The sequence below is a fragment of the Triplophysa dalaica genome, chromosome 9 (genome assembly GCF_015846415.1).
Source record: "Triplophysa dalaica isolate WHDGS20190420 chromosome 9, ASM1584641v1, whole genome shotgun sequence".
Lineage (NCBI taxonomy): Eukaryota > Metazoa > Chordata > Actinopteri > Cypriniformes > Nemacheilidae > Triplophysa > Triplophysa dalaica.
In genome coordinates this window covers 10311150-10332392 of record NC_079550.1, presented here as the reverse complement: position 1 = coordinate 10332392, position 21243 = coordinate 10311150, and the positions used below count along the sequence as shown (strand labels likewise).

Here is a 21243-nt window from a genome sequence, read left to right as displayed (position 1 = left end):
TCAAGATTACCTAAAATGGGAAGCTGGATGTAAGAAAGATGTTTGGGTTGGCCTTGATGCCCTTCTAGAGAAGCGTGGGTAGATCCGGGCATTTTTCAGCCAATAGGAAATGCTAAAGAGTGACACAAGACAGGAAGAGTTAGAAGAGGCTTCAGAATACCCCTGGGCTTTTAAACTGTAAATCTAAGCTTGGGACAAGAGACCTCATAGACCAATGTAGTGATACTGACCGTGCCATCCCCCAGCAAGAGAAACTGAGAACATTGCTTCTATTATAAAAAATAAATTGTCATTGGTAAAGATATTATATGAAAAGACACTTGAGTCTTTATTCAATTTGTCTAGAAGGTAATACTACATGTGTCTGTAACAACCCGCACAATTTGAGGTAACGTGCAGTCATTTGTTGAAAGCAAGCCTCACTAATTATTCATCATAACATCTAATCCTCCATGCTCATGGCTCAGGATGGGTTAAAACATAAACCTCGATTAGAAGAAACCCATTTCCTTACTCTCTTCTCTCGAGGCAGATGAGGTCACATTAGGACAGCCGGCTTTAATATCCCCGTAGACCATTAGTGCTGTCTGCGATGCCATCGATCTGATTGATGTTGTGCATTTGGCAGTTATGTACATAAGGACTGTCAGAATAGCTACCGACACAGATGTTTGCAGATCGTCATTCACATATGTTTTGTTTAACAAGCTTGTGTCAGGTTGATACAGAAACATCCAGTCTTGTGGTGGTTAAGCATCTAATGGGTTGACTGGATTGGCGGGCGAGACCTTCGATAAACTGCTCGTGACATAATGGGCTGTTTAAGAGTTTCTTTGAAATAAAATAGCAGGAAATGTTGTTGGTGTGTGGTTGGGAATCAGTGAAAAAATGTGAGTCTGTACGTGGGATGACTGTGCTGAGGATGTCTTTTGTGACACAATCTCATTTAGCCTTTGATGGGTTTTCGTGAGGCTGGAAATATTCAAATACACAAGGGAGAAAAATATTAGAAACAATAAGATTACATAATTCAGTTTCCATGAGTTTAGCCAGCAAGTCTTGAAAATGTCATTTTCATGGCTGTAATGAAACATTCAAAAAACATGCAAATTATGCAGATTTTAATACAAATCACATAGTGTCTTTTACAGGATTATTTTCATTATTGTAATACATAATTTTGTAAATAGCAAACTAACTGTGTTATAAAAGCAGGACACAGGGAAGTTTTATTTTTTGTATTATGTCACATTTAAAAATGTAGTCGAATGATTTTTGAGCGCTTTTGAAGATTTCAACTTCAGCTATGTGAGACTGTGATGTGTGACCCAGATGTATTTTCATCTGTGGAGAACTACTCATACACTCCCTTTCTTTGGCTCTTACTTTATTTCTCTTCCTACTTTATTATGTGATTAACGCTTGATGTCATCATCAATCCGTGCCCTTGAGAGAGCCACCAAATTCCGCAGCCAGTGCTAAAAAACCTGGACAGCTGGCACATTGCATGTACGTCGTGGATGACAAAGTTTCAGCGTTGTCATATCTCTGCTCATGTTACAATGGGGCTTAATTGTTTTGCTGAACAATTTAGCTGTTTATCTACTCTAATTGATTTAAACATCTTAAGTTCCTGTTCCCTATTGGAAATTTATATAAATAAATAATATTATTATATAATTTCCACTATTCGCCTTTCCTACTGACTTCATGGATCATGGAGCATTGCTGTCATATGTTATATGTTCTGATCACGTCATTGGTTCTTGGAAAGAGATTTGAGTGATATTTAGACTACTCACATGGAAGAAACAAGGATAAGAGCCATTTTTAGCATGTTGTTTTTTGGTTGGTCTACGAAATCTGGAATGTTGGTAGTGTTCAGGCTGTTGGGTTCTTAACAATGGTCCATGAGGCTCCCCAACATGACAGCCACCAAAACAGATTGGACCAGGAATTAAATTATTGTCCTAGCTATGTAGAGGTTTGCCACATCTTCAAGATTTATAAATATTTTCACCAACCATGCTGAATTGGATTCTGGGATTGTAAGAGGTTTAAGAGGTTTTAAGGAAGGTACAATGAGCAACGTTATTGCCATGCCTTAAATAAGCTCACACAACCATTTTTCATGGCGAAGGGTCCGATAAGAGTTCATTATGTTCAGTTGACTGTGCTAAGTATGTGATGCACGTTTAAACAAGAGCTGTTTACGTTTCCCAGGTACCAACATGTCCTCCATATAATTGAATTGATGTCAATTTGGCATTTATGACTGAACAGGAACAAGAGAGAGATGAGACGGCAAATATAAAACAATATCGATATCTTGCTCGGACAATATAACAATTTGATATCTTGCTCGGATTTGCGTCGCGTCTGGGTTGCCAACGTCATGAGCGTCTGCATGCACGTATATGGTCGGCAAATAGATCATAAACTATTAGGAGCTCAAGGAGCAGGGTTCTGTTTCTGAATTCGTCATTAAGGTAATGTTGCCTGTCGAGGAGTGCTGAGCTGAACTTAATTTGTATTCAGCGGTTGTTACACAGCAGTGGTTAGCGTTGCTCAATAGGCCTCCACTGAAACACACAGTCACTGTTTCACTCCGAGTACAGGAAGGCACTTCTGCCATGCACTGGGTCCTAAGCTTTAACGTCTAGAAGAGCAGAATGAAGGGCATGTTTTAATTTTTTCTGTCTTTCTCCTCCACAGGCAGTGAGCATCAACAAAGCCATCAACACACAGGAAGTTGCTGTCAAAGAAAAGCATGCTAGAAATATCCTTTCGGTTGTTAGTCTGAAGATGGAATGTGATTGTTGTAGAGTTTGGATTGTTTGGTAGATTCGGTCACTAAATGTGCTGGTGGATACACAACAATAACACAGCACAGCAACATAACACAATTTTTTTTACTGTATATTATTAAATTGATCAAACAGATATTAGTCAGACCTATTTAAGAAATAGTTCACCCAAAACTGAAATTGTGGTCAATCATCATTCAGTTACTTTCATATCACTCAAAATGTTTTGTACTTTTGAACATAAGATAATTTAATGACTATCCGGATGGGTGGATTCAGTACAATGGTAGTGATTATGACTCATTGTATAAGCGTTAATTTTTATTTAAAGGGATAGTTCACCAAAAAAAGAGAAATCTTTCAACATTTACTCAACCTCATGTCATCTAAAAACTGTATTAGTTTTTTCCTATGCAGAACACAAAAGAAGATTTTTTCGAAGAAGGTTGCTAACCAAACAACATACACTTCCATAGTATAGACACAAAACACACACAGAAAAAAAACATACAGGTTTGAAATGACACAGAGATGAATAAATAAGGACACAATGTTTATTTTTGGGTAAACTATTCCTTTTACTGTTAAAATTCAGTCAAATTTGACCCTTGCTTGGGTTGACACCCTGGATTGATTGCACAATATGTTACACATCTATGAAACCTGGAATATTCCTATGTTAGCAGTGCAAAGGGTTGGGTTCTCAACACTGGTCCATGAGGGTCCCCAACCTGACAGTCTCCATAATTCATTGGGCCTAGGATAAAATGGGCCAACAATATAGAGGTTTCTAATCACATGGCCAAGATGTGGTTAATTCATATTTCCACCAATCTCATTGAATTGAATTCTGGGAATGTGTTGTATTCAATTCGATCTAGTAAGTGATCTATTCACAAAACTGATCCAAGACTTCAGTAAGTTTCGATGGATGATAATGCAGGTTTAAACAGGACCTCAGAGTTTGTTTTAATATGTGTATTATGACAGTTTGCAGCTGTGCCTCCTAGTTTTGTCCTTGACTGGATTTTCACCCTGTATATTGGGCACGCATCATGAAAAGGGGGCTCACACCTTCTGGCTTGCCGTCAACCGCTTACCCCTCTCCAGCAATGCGGTGCTCTGCTGGAAATTTTGCCATGTCTTCCACAAGCTGCTGAGAGACGGCCATCCAAGCGTAAGTACAACAGCAAATTCTCCAATGCCCCTTACATATCTCTCTATAAAGAAAATAATATTATGCATTCCATGTGGGATGTCGTCTCAAACCTTTCTTTCTTCCTCTCCTCAGGTCATTAAAGACTCCATGCGGCAGAAGTCCGACCTTACCGACATGAGCAGGATGTGGGTAAGCGCGTCTACACATCACAGAGTTTCACAAACTTTGAGCTTCCATGAGTTTACATTTCATTGTGGAAACTGTCAGCGTGTCAGTCAGCGAGCCAATTTTCATTACTGCTAACTGACAGCTGAATACGTTGACATTCATGACTCAGATCTTCAGCAGAGAGATGATGTGTAATTAGCTAACGGTGATGTGTGAGCGATGGGCACTCTGGAGGCGGGCATACAGAGCTCGGCTTGTTACGAGTACCAATTACTATCTTTTGTATTATGTGATGTGTCCAGATGTCTAAAAGTCAACTTTAACATATTTCACAGCAGTGTTAGCAATTATTATACTTTGCCCGAGAATGTTTCACAAGTCAACAGGAAGGGTCTGATGAAACATGCCGAGCTGCAACATATATGGACCGAAAAGCCCTGTAGTTGTATTTGCTGATGATACATTAAAGGCTCTCTTCCTGCGAACAATTGAGGTTCTCTTCCTGTCGTGATGCAACAATGAGTGGTGAAGAGAACAGGAAGTGAAAGAATGAGCTCATTTACAGCTGGGCGTGTTTGGTGTACACACAAACAAGTTCACACACACCAAACCTGACCTCAATCTGCCCTTAATGACTCACGCTTTATGGTGAAGCTGATGAACAGAGAATGTGTCGAAGTCTCATTAGTTCTCTCCGCTAGTTTAGAAGGACACCTACATCATTTACTATAGATCCACTCCTCTCTCCCCTGGCAGGGTCATTTGAGCGAAGGCTACGGGAAGCTGTGCAGCATCTACCTCAAACTGGTCATCACCAAAATGGAGTTTCACATCAAAGTGAGTGACATAGGCCTTGAAGAACCGCATCCCATCTCATGAAACTGTTATCCTCTGACCTGCTTTTGATCTCTCCTTTAATGTTATAAACGGGGTTGCACAATGTTATATCACAAATGCGCAGATCAAAAAATATCTTGTGCACGGTGACAGATTTTTGCATAATGCTATGTTTCCTAGAATTATCATGTCCTGTCTCCCTAATTCCCCAATCACAGACTACTAGTAGCAAGGAATCCCATCGGTCTTGCTCCCACTTCCTGTTTCAACGTGAAACACATTAACATCAAAGCAGATTGTGTTTGTGTTTATAAAAAAGACTGTACTTAGAGTAGGTTTGACTCCCACAAATCTAATGTTTCCCTACACCTGCTCTCCCAGAATCCTCGTTTCCCTGGCAACCTTCAGATGTCAAACAGACAGCTTGAAGAGGCAGGCGAGAACGACGTCAATAATTTGTGAGTATTGCTGTGTTTCTCAAACAGTCTCATGTTCTCGGTCCTGATTGTCAGCAAACGTCTTTTTTATTGAATTTTGCAACAAATCTTGTGCAACAAATATTGCTTTTAGTGTCTATGAAAAGGAAGTGAATTGTGTTTTCTCGACACTTGCAGCTTCCAGCTGACGGTGGAGATGTTCGATTATCTGGAGTGTGAGCTGAATCTCTTTCTTGGTGGTAAGTTTCTGATGGGGGAAGTCGTTTAAGACACCGGCGTATTCACCAAGTGAAGAAAGACTGTTTGGACCCTGTGTGAAATGCTCATATGTGTTTGTGTAAAAGTAGGCGGGACCCCTGGCCGCACCCAACTATTATGTCATTGTCTTAGACCAATGGCAACTCAAAGGTATTTAACAGCAAATACAAAGTTTGCACTGAAACAAATTCAAAAGCTTCTTAGTTTTGCACAGATGACATCATACGCTGACTTTACATGCAGTTACCAGCATGTGGTCATAAGCTTCTCCGCTTAGCAGTGAGGCAGAGCTAAATGTGTCAGTACCATAAGTGTGTGACTACGCTAATATGGGAAAATCGTCCCGATCTTGCCTATCCATAAGCCTCGAAGGCTGTCTCAATCTACCAGAACACTGCTCGATCTCAGTATGCCTGCGCTGGAAGCATTAGGGAGATGTTAATGAGTGTTTTTGGCTGAAGCGCTGCTCTCTGCTACAGGAAACCACACCTCTGTGTGCTGAGAAGACTTGAGTCTCATAGGAGTCTGCATCAGTGAGCGCGGAGGGGGGCAGGCGGGCGAGGGAATGATGTATGGAGATGAATGAAAATGAGGGGTTGGATACAAAAAAGTGCATGGTGAAAGGATTGAAGAGCATGAGGGATTCATAAAATATAAAAAATAATATCTTTTTTATTGATCTTTTGAGAATATTTTTAAAGGCCACGTGTAAGAGGCTCAAGTGTGATCTGTGATCTTATTTGTTATTTATAACAAGAGGTCCTCTAAAATATGGTGAATTAAATAATATGTGTATGTTATAGAGTGAAGGAAAGATAAGGTTTCTGTTAAATGGTTTGATCTCCTGTCCGTGTTCTACTTTATATGGGATGTTGTTGTTGTTTTGTCAGTGTTCAGCTCATTGGATATGTCTCGTTCTGTGTCCGTGACGGCGGCGGGTCAGTGTCGTCTGGCTCCTCTGATCCAGGTCATTCTGGACAGCAGTCATCTGTACGACTATACTGTCAAACTGCTCTTCAAACTCCATTCCTGTGAGTCACAAACACAACTCTGACACACAAAGCAGTAACGTGAAACCTTTGACAAAATATGATGGATGTCGACCTTGTCAAAGTATTTGATCTAATCTGAATTTGGTTTTATATTTCTAAATTAAACTCTTGTATTGTTATTGACGCTTAATTCTCTTTTTCTGTATCAAGATTTTGTGTGAAATGTTTTCTGTTTGGCTCATTTTCAACAATGTGCAGTGGACTATATAAATAAAATTTAATCTCAATTCAAGGATTTAAAAAAAAATATATATATGTAGTGACACAAAAAATATATTTTCTCTTCCAAATGCTAAAATAGTGTATGTATACAACTCTCATTTACAAATTATCAAACAAGAATGTATATTTAAAGGGATAGTTTACCCAAATAAGAAAATACTACTCCCCTTACGTCATTCCAAATTGAACAACATTGCTAACCCAACAAGACCCCATTGACTTCGAGATTTCTCAAAATATATTATTTTATGTTCCACAGTCATTTTTTCAGTCTCACTTGATGTTTATTGAAGTATTGATTAGTATGACAATAGAACTGATAGTGGTGTTTATCAGACAGCATTTTCTTTTTCACATGATCATGAATGTTCTCTAATGTCCTTCAGGTCTGCCAGCAGATACTCTTCAGGGTCACAGAGATCGTTTCCAGGAACAGTTTAAAAAGTCAGTTTAATTTTCACCGTCACTCTGTGAGAACAGATGGTGTGACTCGCACCAGTTCATGCTGTGCTGAGTGATGCTCTTTATTTTGTCATTTTTCATTTTTTCTCCCTCTCTCTTTAGACTGAAGAGTCTGTTCTATCGCTCCAGTAACCTGCAGTATTTCAAGAGGCTGATTCAGATCCCACAACTTCCTGAGGTGAGACTCCTGCATACCAAACAGACTGATGCCTCACTCGAGTCTAGTGGAAAGACTTTTTTACATACTTGTTCTCAAGCAGTAGGTTCCTACTGATCCTTTTTTCTATGTATTCACATTATTCTTGACTTTTCTCAACAGAGTCCTCCAAACTTCCTGCGAGCGTCTGCCCTCTCTGAGCACATCAGCCCAGTAGTGGTGATTCCAGCTGAGGCCTCGTCTCCTGAGAGTGAACATGTGGTGGAGACTGAAGATCTGGTGGACACAGACATCCCACCCTTACCGGTACCACACACAGTGACATTGGTTATAATATTAGTGTTTCATTTTTTTTTTATAATGCTCATCGCTCTGAAAAGCAAGGTGTGCTATGATTGGCCAGTTAACCAGTGCGTAGTGATTGGTCGAATACTGCAAGCATGTGATGGAAATGTAACACCTCTTACCATATTTGGAACATCAGGTTCCAAACCAATAGTACTGACAGGTACGCCAACCTACTTGCTATACATTTGGGCGGTCTTAGTCAAATCATACCACGAACTGACGTAGATTTGTGTGGGTGTGGTTACACAAGATGTTTCGGGTAGTTCTGGGTGAGCATTCGCTTTTAGATAGAAGGCATATTTATTTCAACAATTTTATGAGTCTAATAAATGCATGTGTTACTTATAACACACCAAAGACACAGAAAAACATGTATTCATGCCATATGAACCCTTTATAGAAAGCACAACATTTAATTTAATAAAATCTCTAGGACTGTCAGACGATTTATTGCGATTAATCACATCCAGAATAAAAGTTTGTGTTCACATAATATATATCTGTGCATATTGATTTTGTTTTCATAAAAACATGCACATGGATATATTTAAAAACTTTTTTAAATATTCAAAGAAATAACTTGTATATAAATTCAATTTAAATGAAAAAAATATATAATATATTAAAAAATAAAAATATGTATAAATTTATACGTTTATAAACACACAATTAATATGCACAGTACACTATTATGGATGTGATTAATAATGATTAATCGTTTGACAGCCCTACTCTGTATGTTAATAAAAATGGAAAAGGAAATTTCAACAAAATTACAATTAAAATAGGCATACAAACATACAAAAAACATCTAAAAGCACAACATTGTAACGCAGGTCACATATTTCAACCATCTATTTATTGCTGCCCATAATCAAACTACTTTTTTAAGACTTAGGCCTAAATTTCTATATTGTGCATCTCTGTTGTTCTATGTATAAAGACAGGAATGCTTCTCATTGTGTTTAATATCCACCAGAGCGTGGTGGACACTAAATTTGATGACCTCTTTGGGACCTCGGCTGCTACTGATCCATTCAACTTCAACGGTCAGAACGGCATGCGTAAAGACGACAAGTAAGATCACAACCCAGATTATACAATGATCTTTGATTCTGCCATCAATTTCACGTATAATATCTCACGCCGGCTTCACAAAGCACGCGTCAGTTTTTGCTGCGCTGCTCACGCTCAAATAAAGCAACAATGCATACTTCACGGACAAATTCCACTTGAATTGACAGAAAAAACACTTTTGCCAGGAGTTTTTTGGAAAAAACAACAACAGCACATTTAAAGGATTAATAACACAAGTATATCTTAAATGTTATGCTTATATTGCATAATAAGGAGTGGAAAACGATAGCATTACTCTTTCAGTGTACTGCCTGAAACCCACTGTCATCATAACCTTCTGAAAAAAGTACATACACATCATGTTATTTGCATATATTGCGTATGTGATTGTATCACTCTCCTATGGTGAGTTAACCCTTTAGTGAATTCGTATACTACAAGATGGCTTTTTATTTATAAATTTACTATGTAGATCTAAAAGAGCATGAAACAAGCTTTGATGAAGTTCTGGAAGATATTTTGCTCATTGATACGTTTAAACAATGTTATACGATATTGCATTGTTATACTGTGGTACCCAGGCAGCATTGTGCAAACGCTGCCGGTGTGAAAGGACAATGGACAACACGCTGCTCACGTGTGCAGTTTGAAACGGCATTATAGTTTGCATCAGTTTTAAGAGCTGCCTTTGTATGTTTCATCAGAGACCGTTTGATCGAGCAGCTCTCAGCGGAGCTACATGCCCTGAAAGAGGAACTGGAATCCTTTAGACTGGAGGTGAGAACACACAGATACAGTAGAGATTGTGAAAATAAAATAGCCAGGAAACTGAATGCATAATGTGCCGTTTTTGACCTTATTTAGTTTGAACTCTCCAAATAAAAATGTATATGGTAAGTACATTTTATGTAACATCAGTTTAACTGGGAATATTGAGGTACCATGGTTAACATAGTAACCAAAGGTACTTGTTTATAAAATGTACTGTATTTATTATTTACAAACTACTCCTACAATCGAATGTATTATGTTAAGTAGTAAGAAAATGATAGTCATGATAATACAGTTTTTTTACCATGCCAAATTTCAAAAGGGTTTTGAGAAAAAGGAAGTACTTTTAAGTAACCATTATATGATCTTTCTCAGAGTGGGCGTCTCTGTCAAGCACTGAGGGGGCGTGTGAACGAGCTGGAGGCGGAGCTAGCAGAACAGACACACCTGAAGCAGCAGGCGCTGGGAGAGAGCGAGTTCCTGAGGGCGGAGCTTGACGACCTGCGCAGGGTCAAAGAGGACACAGAGAAAGAGCAACGTAGCCTGAGTGAAATCGAGAGTAAGAGAAATAGGTCTTATCTTGTTCTGTTATATAAAGAACACAGAAAATCACCTAGTTTACATGGTCATCCCGTGATACTCGAAATTCTTAACCTATGTAATGCAATCCTTCAAACACAAATGGTTACTTTCTTCCTCTTTCGTACGGAACAGTCTTAACTCTGGTATTGTGGCTTTACAAGCCTTTCCTTCCTCTCAAATGTATTCACACTGCCAGCTTTACTACATCTGCTTTTAACAGTAAGCATGATAAAGAGGCAGCATGTTTTGTGATCTGAACTCTCAGCGCCACCATATGAGGTGTTACAGGATATTAAAGAGCTGACAGTGTGAGGATGGAGATTGATGTTTATTAGACAGGCTGACTGCTTGCTAGAGATGAAGAACATAGCCGTAAGAGACCCCAATCCACACCGGCCACCAATCCAATACTAATACAGTCTAATTCAGCAGCTTGCAGACATAAATCAACCCTGTGCTCAGGACACTGTCAGTAACTGCTGTAATAGTGTGTGTGTCTAACAATAACATGTCAGTTTTCTTTTGTATAAAAGTACTTTTGCCCTAGTTTACAATGTGAAATTGGCTATAAGTTATAGGTTTATTTCTCCCCAAACTGTAAATGTTGTGGCTTTGTGGTGTTATAAAACATTTCTCTGTTTAAGCATCCCAGACATCCTAAAATAGCAACATCGGCTCAGCCACTGTAAATTTGATATTATAAAGACATGTTGGTTCTAAACTGAAGTAGTTTGCTAATTCTGAACCTATAGATGTTGCACAAAAGCCGATAAACATGTAGAAATTAAACCGTAATAATGTTCAGTAGACTTACAACTTTTCTGGGGACCTTTGCAAGCTTCCCCGCACCCCAGTTTGAAAACTCCCGTGTTAACTACTGATACAGAAATGATACACTTATGCCTTTTTAATTGTGTTTATTTTATGTGTAGAAAAAGCCCAGGCCAATGAACAACGCTACACCAAGCTGAAGGAGAAATACACAGAGCTGGTCCAGAGTCATGCTGACCTGCTGAGGAAGGTGAATTGATATCTTGACCGTACACAGTGACAAATGCATTCAAGCTCCATTATCAGGCCTGTTCCAGTCAACATAAAATGTATATTGCTAAACGCATCCCAGTTGGGCACCTGCCTTACAGCAAGAAGGTTCCTGGTTCCTACAAGATCAAGCGGGTTTGGAGAACGGAGGGATGTTTCATGTTGTTTTCATCTGAACAATTATAGAAAATCTATACAATTATAGAAAAATACAAAAAAAGCTGACCGATGTTAACATAATAAACGTCAATAATCGATAATAACAATCAACAGCCGTAGGGATTCAACTGTGAGCTCCACTCTCAAGCCTCTCCGTAAACCTGCAGATCATTTAGCTCCACCACCAGGCTTCCACCCCTGCTGACTAAATACCATTTCTCGTAAAGACAAACTTTGGCATGATCTCCCCCTGCCACACTTAGAAACTGGCATCGCGCTCGCTCTCATACACGGAACGTGTCTGATCCGACCACAGAGACCTCCATCAGCGGGACTCGCGTCCTCGCGAGCAGAACTGGGTCAGCCAAGAGTCTTTGCTGTGTACCGCTCTGTACTTAACCGCCTGACTGTGTGTGTTTCCCAGAACGCCGAGGTCACACGCCAGATGACGGTGGCCCGTGCCGCCCAAGATGAGGTGGAGAATATCCAGAAAGAAATGCAGGACAGATTGAAGGCCGCTCAGGAATCCACAAGTCAGCAGGTCGGATGATGAACGCAGAATGTTTCTATGCTTTGTGTCTGTAGACCGCTTGACTCAAACTCCTGTGTGTGTGTGTGTGTGTGTGTGTGTGTGAGCAGGAGAAGGTTCAGTTAGAGCAGCTCCAAGCTCTACAGGCCGAGCTCTTGTCCAGCAGAACAGAACTAGAGACTCTGAAGAGCACAGTCACTTCCTCCAAACAGGTGAGTTGTTAGTCAACAGTTAGTCAAAGACCAAGCTGGATGTGGTGAGACTGTTATTTGCATTATGTGCCCAGACTGCATGTAGGTGTTGATATGTTGACAGCCCTCGCAAGCTCGCCACCCTTCTGTCATCTGCAACCCCCCATAAAATAACATTTATAGATATTAAGGAGAGTTGTGCTATTGGGCATATAGTGCCATATTTGGATATGAGTGGTGTTGTCTAGTTTTATGTTTAAATTGTGGCTTAGCTGCATCAAACAAGTCAAGTGTGTCAATTCGTGCATTCTCTTTCTCTCTGTAGTCACAGGAGCAGGTCTGTACTCAGCTTACAGCTCTAGAGGTTGAGAAGGCAGGGCTTGTGGAGACACTTTCTCAGAAGGAGGCGGAGCTGGCAGGTTTGGGGGTGGAGTTAGAGCGCGTGCAGAGCAGTCTGACCAATGAGAGGGAGAGCGGCGTGAAAGCTGCCGAGGCGCTGCAGAATCAACTCAATGAGAAGGTGATCATTTGTTTTCTAGTATGAACAAATATCACGTAAATGTAAAGTCAATTCTAGTAACGTACTACAAGCGAAGTCCATGATCTCTTTGGACACATTTTCTGTAGGAAAGTCGTGAGCAGGCTCTTGAGAGCGAGCTGGCGGGTTTGCGCTGGACCGCTCTGCGTGGAGCTCTGGAGGAGGCGGAGAAGATCGTACAGGACAGCCTGAATCAGATAGATGACCCCACACACATCAGCTGCACCAGTTCTGCCGGTCGGTGACTGGATCAGATTACCCCCACCATCACTCATGAACCCGTACAGGAGAAAAGTGTTGCTCTGTGAGGGTGTAATGAATATTACAGTGTGTGTCCATCTGTCTTTTGTATGTAGATTACCTGGTGTCCAGGTGCCAGGTGGCTCTTGACTGTGTGGAGAGGCTCCAGTCTGCCAGAGATGGCTTTGTATCAGATAACACAGGTGACAAACACACACGCACACAAATACAAAATGTGAAAAATACAAATGCAATGCAAGAAATATTTGGCTTCCTAATTCTGCTCGAGTGAAGAGAGATGGGGGTGTTCGCAGGAATGCAGAATACAATGTGCCAACCAAACAGTGATGCAACTTGATGTTGAAAATTGCTTTTAATGTTTCTCACTCCTACTTGCTTCTGTGTGTGTTTGTGTTATAGATGTGTCCGGGGTGGTGCGGGCGGTGACTCAGTTCGCTCACCTGGTGGGTGATGTGATCGTGCAGGGGAGTGCCACTTCACACATGGTGCCAGTTGAACAAGCTGACGGTGAGCATGAAATATCAATCACCCAAATGACCAGACAAGCTTGTGACATCACTTTACCGTAATAGATGCAATTCTATCTAAATATTTCCCTCTAGAGACATACAAAGCTAAAGTTCCTGCATAAAAATGTTTTTAAGAATCTAGTGCTTTGATGACATCCTTCTGCACTTCAGCTTTGCAATTCATTTCATGCCCAAGTCCCGTCCCCTACATTTTAAAAGATGCTGAAGCTACATTTGATATTGGCCAATTGCATCAACATAAATGACAAGCTTTTGAATTACACATCAGTACTAGACTTTTAATCTAAATCTAAATTTTAAAGGAAGAGGAGCTGCTCCTGTTTTAGTTCATATTGACACGTCAAATAACAATGCGATCTGTAATTTGCTGCTTTATCGCCACCTGTTTGAAACATAAAATTGCAGGTCACTTTATGTACTGATTTCTGTCATCATTTACTCACCAGTTGTTTCAAATCTGAATACATTTCTTTGTTCTGATGAACACAGAAAGATATTTGGAAGAATGCTTGTAACCAAACAGTTCTGGGCCATGATTGACTACCATAGTAGGAAAAATGACAGATGTAGTGAAAAGTTCCCCAGACCTGTTTGCTTTCCTATTTATTAAACAATTTTTCCTACTATTGTAGTCAATGGTGGCCAAGAACCTTTTTGTGACGAGCATTCCTACAAATATCTTTATCTGTGTTCATCGAAACAAAGAAATGTATTCAGATTTGGAATAACTTGAGCGTGAGTAAATGAAGACAGAAACTGTTCCTTTAAATTTATGTGGGTTTAGTCAAATGAACATTTCCCATAAAATGAGACCAGACATAAATCAAGTTATAAATCGCATATGGAAATTAAGATTAATAGCTGATTTTTCAAGACCAAGGCCCTTTACTGTATACACTTATAGAGAAAGTGAAAGAAAATGACTTTGTCCTTGAGTCCGTCTTTAAATCCGAAAGGTCATTTGTGTCACTGTAACTAATAATGGATGTAAAACTGATCGACTTGTTTAGATTAGGATGACATTGAAAGTAAATTCTAATGTGTGGTTCTCACACCTACAAACATTAACGTCACGGCCATTCATGGCAGGAAATGTGTGTCTGGTAAGCGTATGTGCGGTGTCTGCAGGTGACAGATGGCCGGTCTTACTGCTCTCATCTTTCTGTATTTGTCTTTCTCCATCTGTGGGCAGCATTGGCAGACAGTGTGAAGGCGTGCGGCGCGGAGGCCCTGGCGTTACTGTCCCAGCTGAAGGAGCAGGAGTCTATGGGGACTGCGGACTGCAGCCGGTTTAGGGCGATACTGGATACTGTAATGGGATTGGGCGAGGTGAGTGTCTTTGAGTATCAGTTGAAAGCTGAATCAATCATAGAGGATCATTTAGAGTCAAACATTACAATGTTCTATAGTTTTTGGCCAAATGTAGCAGACCATTTAGTTTTTGCGTTGTATACGTACTACAAGATACAAAAATGGTTGTATACTCTTGTGCTATTTTAATATTTTAATCTGTTTGAGCAGAAGTTGCGGCCGCGGGGTCTGAATCTGAAGCAGGGTGAACTGGGAGATCTGGTGGAGCAAGAGATGGCTTCCACATCAGCAGCGGTGGAGTCAGCCGCAGCCAGAATTGAGGCATTTAATTCTCTAATTGCTTTGCCATATAAACCGATGCTTGATAGGATATGAAGCGCTCAAAATAACTCCTCATGTTTAATTCCCGCCTGACATTTTTCTTGAACAGGAAATGCTCAATAAGTCCAGAGCGGTTGACACTGGAATCAAAATGGAAGTCAACGAAAGGTTAGACAGAGTTGCATTTGTTATGAATACAGATATGGCTTAATACTAGATATTCATTTGAGAGTTTGGGGGTCTACTTATCAAACTCACTCAAATTATTTGAATGCCAAGTACTTGGATAGCCATGGAGGTTTATATTAAAGACACATTAGCTGTTTGACCCAGGCCCATCTGTGCTCAAATGCTGCATTTTGTTGCCCCCTGCAGGATTTTGGCATCCTGCACAGATCTTATGCAGGCCATCAAAGTGCTGGTGCTTTCCTCTAAAGACCTGCAGAGAGAGATTGTGGACAGTGGCAGGGTGAGTGAACCCTCGGGAAACCAGAAGAACATGTCAATTAAAGACACGATCAATCTGTGATGTCACAGAAGTTTACGTTGTGTTCGCAGGGGGCTGCGTCTATGAAAGAGTTCTACGCCAAAAACTCCCGATGGACTGAAGGTCTTATTTCCGCCTCCAAGGCTGTAGGTTGGGGCGCCACCATGTTGGTGTAAGTATTCTAGCTGAAAGCCGATGATGAGCCTTTGAAGTCATTTTATAATGGTGATGTTTTGACTGCAGTGATGCCGCGGATCAGGTGGTGTTGGGGAAGGGCAAGTTCGAGGAGCTGATGGTGTGCTCGCACGAGATTGCCGCCAGCACGGCCCAGCTGGTAGCCGCATCTAAGGTACTTCAGCAACAAATCACCTCGTGGCACCGTGTGGAGATGAGTACAGGTTTATAGATGATCCCGTCTCTGTTCTCATCAGGTGAAGGCAAACAAGGGCAGTTCGAATCTTACGAGCCTGCGGCAGGCTTCCAAAGGGGTCACCCAGGCTACCGCGGGCGTCGTGGCATCAACCAAGTCCGGCAAATCTCAGATCGAGGATACGGGTAAGTGCTTTTTAGGTCTCTTAAACAAAAGTCAGCCAGAGCCGCATGTACAGGTTGGCTCATGTGGGGTTTGTTGCATGCAGCATCTTCTCTGTGGTTTCATGCATAAAAAGTGGCAAATAAGTCTAGCGAAAAGAGAGCTGCAACGTTCAATTTGGTTTTCATTGACCTCCACAGTCACATTTAACCATTTCACGTTAAACTACAGCTGTGAAAACTGGTTTACGTTGCCCTCCAGAGATACAGGGATGAGACTACACACGCTCTCTCTCCTCTTCAGCCAAAAGCATTAAACAACTTTGACCCCTCACGTGCTTTTAGCGACATAGTGTGTCCTTTCACGTTCGTTCCAGCGGTGGAGACTGTTGATGCTATCTTGCTGTTCATACCAAGGCATGAATGCATATTGTCCATAGCATGCAAAATATGCGTTTGCATGAGATACCCAGATGATATACATACTGCATTTGCCAAGTGTGCATTACAATGCAAATAGCCAGTAGCATTTATGGCCAAGAGATCCATAATTTTCTGTTTACTTGTGATAGATGGTTGCATATAGTTTTGAGGAGGGTACATTGTCATTCTATAGAGCATTTGATTGGTAATTTTTATAAATATAATATTTAATATCAATATTACTTATAATTATAATCTGTGTAATGGACTCAAAGCACTGAAACAGCTTCTTTAAGGCTGAATACTGTCTTTCTGTTTCAGAAACTATGGACTTTTCCGCTATGACCCTCACTCAGATTAAGAGACAGGAGATGGACGCACAGGTGAGGTGTTAACCTGTATTTTATTCTGTGTGCGAGCATGTGAACAATTCTGACTTAGTTATTTTTTTTATTTGTTATAGTTTATTCATATTTATTTATCGTATGTTAATATTATTTATTTATTATCAATATTTATTTGGTTTTTATTTTATCTGTGCTTTTGTCATTTCGTGAATCATATATATTTTTAAAGGGCTATATAAATTGAAGTGTTTTCATGAAAAAATAAAAAAGAATGTCATATTAATATTATAATTATTAATAGAAATAATGTTTGAAGTTGAGTTTATTTGTATTTCTATTTTAATGTTATTTATTTTCAGTTAGTCATTTTAGTGCCTCAATTTAAATGAAAGAAAACTATAAATATTGCTTTAGCAAGAAGTGAAAACATATATTAATAATGTAAATCGTAACACTATTACAAATATTAATACAAATAATATTCTAAATTTAAAGTTTAATTTATTTTTGGTTTCAATTTTAGAACCTCAACTTAAATTAAAATGTATTGTAGCATAATTATATATTGTAACAAAATGATTATGTTGCTTTAGCAGAAAGTAAATAAAGATATAAATCTTGAATACAAATAATAATAATATTAAGAATATATTTGTTTTTACAAATGATATTCTACATTTCATTTATATTAATTAAAAGGAATGTTTTAATAGTTTTAGTTCACTGTAATAACTAGCATGTTTTATCAGATTGTGCTGGTTTTTAACCCTGTAAGAAAATGTTTTTATACAGTTTACTCCTTTGAAGACATTTTTAGAGCCTTACATCAAATACAGTTTTTAAATGCAAAAAAAACCCCGATATATTATAGACCAAATTTTTCACGCAATGAAAATAGCCGTGGAAGCTGACAGGGCGTAATAAAACCCTTTAATAACTACTCTGACTCTCTGATGTATTGTTCAGGTGTTGGTCTTGGAGCTGGAGACGCGGCTGCAGAAAGAGAGGGAGCGTTTGGGTGAATTAAGAAAGAAGCATTATGCGCTCGCTGGTGTGGCAGAGGGCTGGGGAGGAGAGGAGGAAGGTGAGACTCCCTGAACACATGCATCCTTGAGCCATTTACCCAAATGATCAGTGGGAGGAGTTATTTACAGGCTAACTATAAAGGATGTATTTCACTATTAGTGTGATGTGTGTGCTCGTGTGTAATTCAGTCTTTCTTTTTCCTCCAGGAACGGGTTGAGACAGGTCACGTTCTGTTCCGCAGCCCTGCTGAGGGGGTGCTTCGCTTCTTTATATACTCAATATCTTTCCCTTCTCCGTTTTTACTGTACTTTTTAACTTTTCTCTTGTATTTTACATTAAAGCCAAATAAAAGGTGCTTTTTTCTAACCTGCTCCCACCCCTGCCTGTGGAGTTAGATGTTAGATGGCGTGTTGACATTCTGTGATGAAGGGGCGGGAGGGGAAGGAAGTGGAATTTGGAATGGGTTGCACACCACCTAGTGGACAGAGTGGAACGTGCAGGCTGGCCGTACTGTCAGAACAGCTGCGTTTGGTGAATCAACACTTCCTTTCCTCCCGAACTTCTCTGTGAGACCACACATCCCATGATACAATGCACAAGGGTGATTCACCCCATCTGCTGGAAATGTTGACACCGTGCTGTGATCCTTCCAGACGTAACTTCAGACTACAAACTGCACCGGTGTGTCACTTCCACTTCTCAAACGCATTCCTCAAGCCTGACCTCCATTGTGAGGGGAACTGCCATCACAGGATCGCCCGCAAACAGAACGCCTCGTCCTTAGCTGTGGTTTCTGGAGTATGGACAAAAATAAGTGTTATGATGATCCACTTTGGACTAACACCCGCAAAACACTAGCAATGGTTCACTTTGTCCGTTTGTATATGTATCCGTTGTATTTTTGATGGTGTTTTATTTTCAGTGTTCCTTCGGTTTATGTATGCCTGAAATGGACTTCACAGGCCTTTAACCACGTTCGGTTTTAGGGACAACTAAGACGTTTGTCTAACAACATCTTCAGGGCACAAAACTGTCACCAACTTCAAGTCTGTGACTGTAAATGAACTGACTGTTTTCGTGACCTCGCGTCGAGCTAGAAATCGTTGCTATTTAACAGCTCTGTATTAGGTCATAGTCTCCTCAGCACAAATAGATAAGACTTCATATTAAACCTGTATTAGTGACGGTCCTGTATTCCAGGACTGGAGTTTCCTCGGTTTACACTTGAGTGCTGTTAATACGATCAGTATCTGTTAATAACCGTTGTCCACGTGTACACGCCCCTTCACAATGAGGTGAGGTGAGACGTCCGTGCCTTCCAAAGGGAAATTAAGGTCAAGGATCACATTCCCTCAAAAGACATTTGAAATCTTGATCCGAGTAGCAGTAGGTTGGCGTGTGTTTTTTAAAGTTGTGGTTTGGTGATGCTTAGATCATGGAGAAATCAATAGAGGAGCAGACGTGGCTCTCAGCTTCTGATGTGTTTCTTTTGTGTCTTGAGCTTCCAGCACACATTGATGTATCTCTTAAGGGTTACTAAACAAATGTATGGGTTATATTTCAGTCCACTAGAACTAAAAGTCAGGAAAAACGTCTCATATAAGAACTGGTAAGGTGTTATTGGAAATTAAACATTTATATCCGTAAATTTGCTGTCGAATATTAACTATTAAGACTAGCCGAGGAAAAAAATTAAGAGACCATCTCAAAATTATTTTAAATTTTAGGTAAAATTAGCATTTTCGCTTTTATTCTGTGAACTAACAATAATTCTGGAGAAAAATCTGGAGAAATAGGTCAAAATAACAGAAAAGTCCCTTTGTTTTTCCAGACCTAATGCTGCAAAGAAAATAATGGAACAGTACAATTTGAACATGCATTTAGTAAAAGTTGAAAAAAAACTATTCAGTTTTCATGTGTCTTGTCATGATGTCAGTCTTTCATGTTGGATGACTTTGTCACTCCCGAGGTTTGATTTTGTTGAAACGGACACTGCACTGGAATGAACACATATATCTAGGAATGCTTAATAAATTACACAGTCTCTTAATTTTTTACGCGGCTGTATATTATATATTGTACAATTCATTTTTAACTGCACTGCAGTATTATGAATTTCACAAAAAAATATGGCTTTATTTTCTTTGCATTATTTCTTATTGGCTGAGATATGACCTGGGTTTTTTAATCCATTGAAAAGAGATGCATGAGGAGAATGTTTGAAAGGTCTGATCAGTGCAGTTGTCAATAGTAATGTAGACCACATAGCCTTGTAGACCATAACTGTCTGCCAGCACCAAATGTCTAAACCAGGACTGACATCAACTTCAGCTCGGTCCAGGGACATGATACAAACCACCTTCACCTCAACTTCTCCACAAAGCAAAACTTCACCTGTTAGCAAACTCAATAAAATCCACAAATTGAGTTTGAAGATCGATATGAACTTGATCTGAGATGTGTGTTGTTTTAATAGGCTACTAATATAATGTTTGCTCTGAATGTGTACATGTGTGGATGTTGTGTGAGAGATTTGATGGCCTATATCCCTCATGTTGTTATGCAGTACCCTCATATTGTTTTTCTTCTTGCACTGCTTTGAGTGTTAAATTGCGACACTGGGTTGCCTATTTAATTGACATTTTGTGGAGTGTCGAGACCTCCGGTTTCGGTTGATTTTGTTTAGATTTGGATATAGTCTTAACCAGCTCAGCCACTCAACTGCCTCTCAGTTGTCAATGAGGAAAACAAACGAAACGCTCAATAACATTTTGGATAATGTCTTCGTATGATATACTACTAAAAATATGTGTGGGTTTGTTTCATTTTTCATTTTTTAAATAAATATTTCACTCATTCAAATCATTGGAAGCCTAGTTGTTTTGTCGATTGAGAATGAACATGCGTAAGATTATCATGAAATGTCACTGAACGTGATATTTTACAGCATTACTGAAGTTTTTGGAGGCTTTGTTGCTGCAATGTTGTGTAATTTATTCAGATTAAGCACCTTCATAACGTATTTTATTATGCAAGTGGAATATTTTATTTAGCAACGGGACAGTTGAAGATCCCATCAGATGTCACTAAATATACTATCACACAGATCAGGGAATATATTCCTAAAACCTTTATATCTTATTTACTACTTTTGAATTCAAATTACTTTCATAATTTAGTTGTTTCAATTTTATTTGAAATATAAACATAG

At 39.6% G+C, this 21243-nt stretch overlaps 1 protein-coding gene across 2 annotated transcripts in view; it reads left to right on the top strand.

The window, feature by feature from the left end:
* Window positions 1-20897, top strand: part of hip1 (huntingtin interacting protein 1) — a 30098-nt gene extending 9201 nt beyond the window's left edge. For both annotated transcript variants that reach the window (XM_056756811.1, XM_056756812.1), the window contains exons 2-31: window positions 2716-2779; window positions 3842-3984; window positions 4099-4155; window positions 4891-4971; window positions 5353-5429; window positions 5586-5647; window positions 6557-6697; window positions 7327-7384; window positions 7505-7580; window positions 7722-7865; window positions 8887-8984; window positions 9689-9761; window positions 10131-10314; window positions 11270-11358; window positions 11962-12078; window positions 12177-12278; window positions 12583-12777; window positions 12885-13032; window positions 13152-13238; window positions 13456-13563; window positions 14779-14915; window positions 15108-15218; window positions 15328-15386; window positions 15594-15687; window positions 15777-15877; window positions 15949-16054; window positions 16137-16260; window positions 16981-17042; window positions 17973-18090; window positions 18239-20897. In XM_056756811.1, the coding sequence (XP_056612789.1) occupies window positions 2716-2779; window positions 3842-3984; window positions 4099-4155; window positions 4891-4971; window positions 5353-5429; window positions 5586-5647; window positions 6557-6697; window positions 7327-7384; window positions 7505-7580; window positions 7722-7865; window positions 8887-8984; window positions 9689-9761; window positions 10131-10314; window positions 11270-11358; window positions 11962-12078; window positions 12177-12278; window positions 12583-12777; window positions 12885-13032; window positions 13152-13238; window positions 13456-13563; window positions 14779-14915; window positions 15108-15218; window positions 15328-15386; window positions 15594-15687; window positions 15777-15877; window positions 15949-16054; window positions 16137-16260; window positions 16981-17042; window positions 17973-18090; window positions 18239-18249 (3027 nt within the window). In that variant the 3' untranslated portion in view covers window positions 18250-20897. The remainder of the gene's footprint in view (window positions 1-2715; window positions 2780-3841; window positions 3985-4098; window positions 4156-4890; window positions 4972-5352; window positions 5430-5585; window positions 5648-6556; window positions 6698-7326; window positions 7385-7504; window positions 7581-7721; window positions 7866-8886; window positions 8985-9688; window positions 9762-10130; window positions 10315-11269; window positions 11359-11961; window positions 12079-12176; window positions 12279-12582; window positions 12778-12884; window positions 13033-13151; window positions 13239-13455; window positions 13564-14778; window positions 14916-15107; window positions 15219-15327; window positions 15387-15593; window positions 15688-15776; window positions 15878-15948; window positions 16055-16136; window positions 16261-16980; window positions 17043-17972; window positions 18091-18238) is intronic.
* The last annotated feature ends 346 nt before the right edge of the window (window positions 20898-21243 follow it).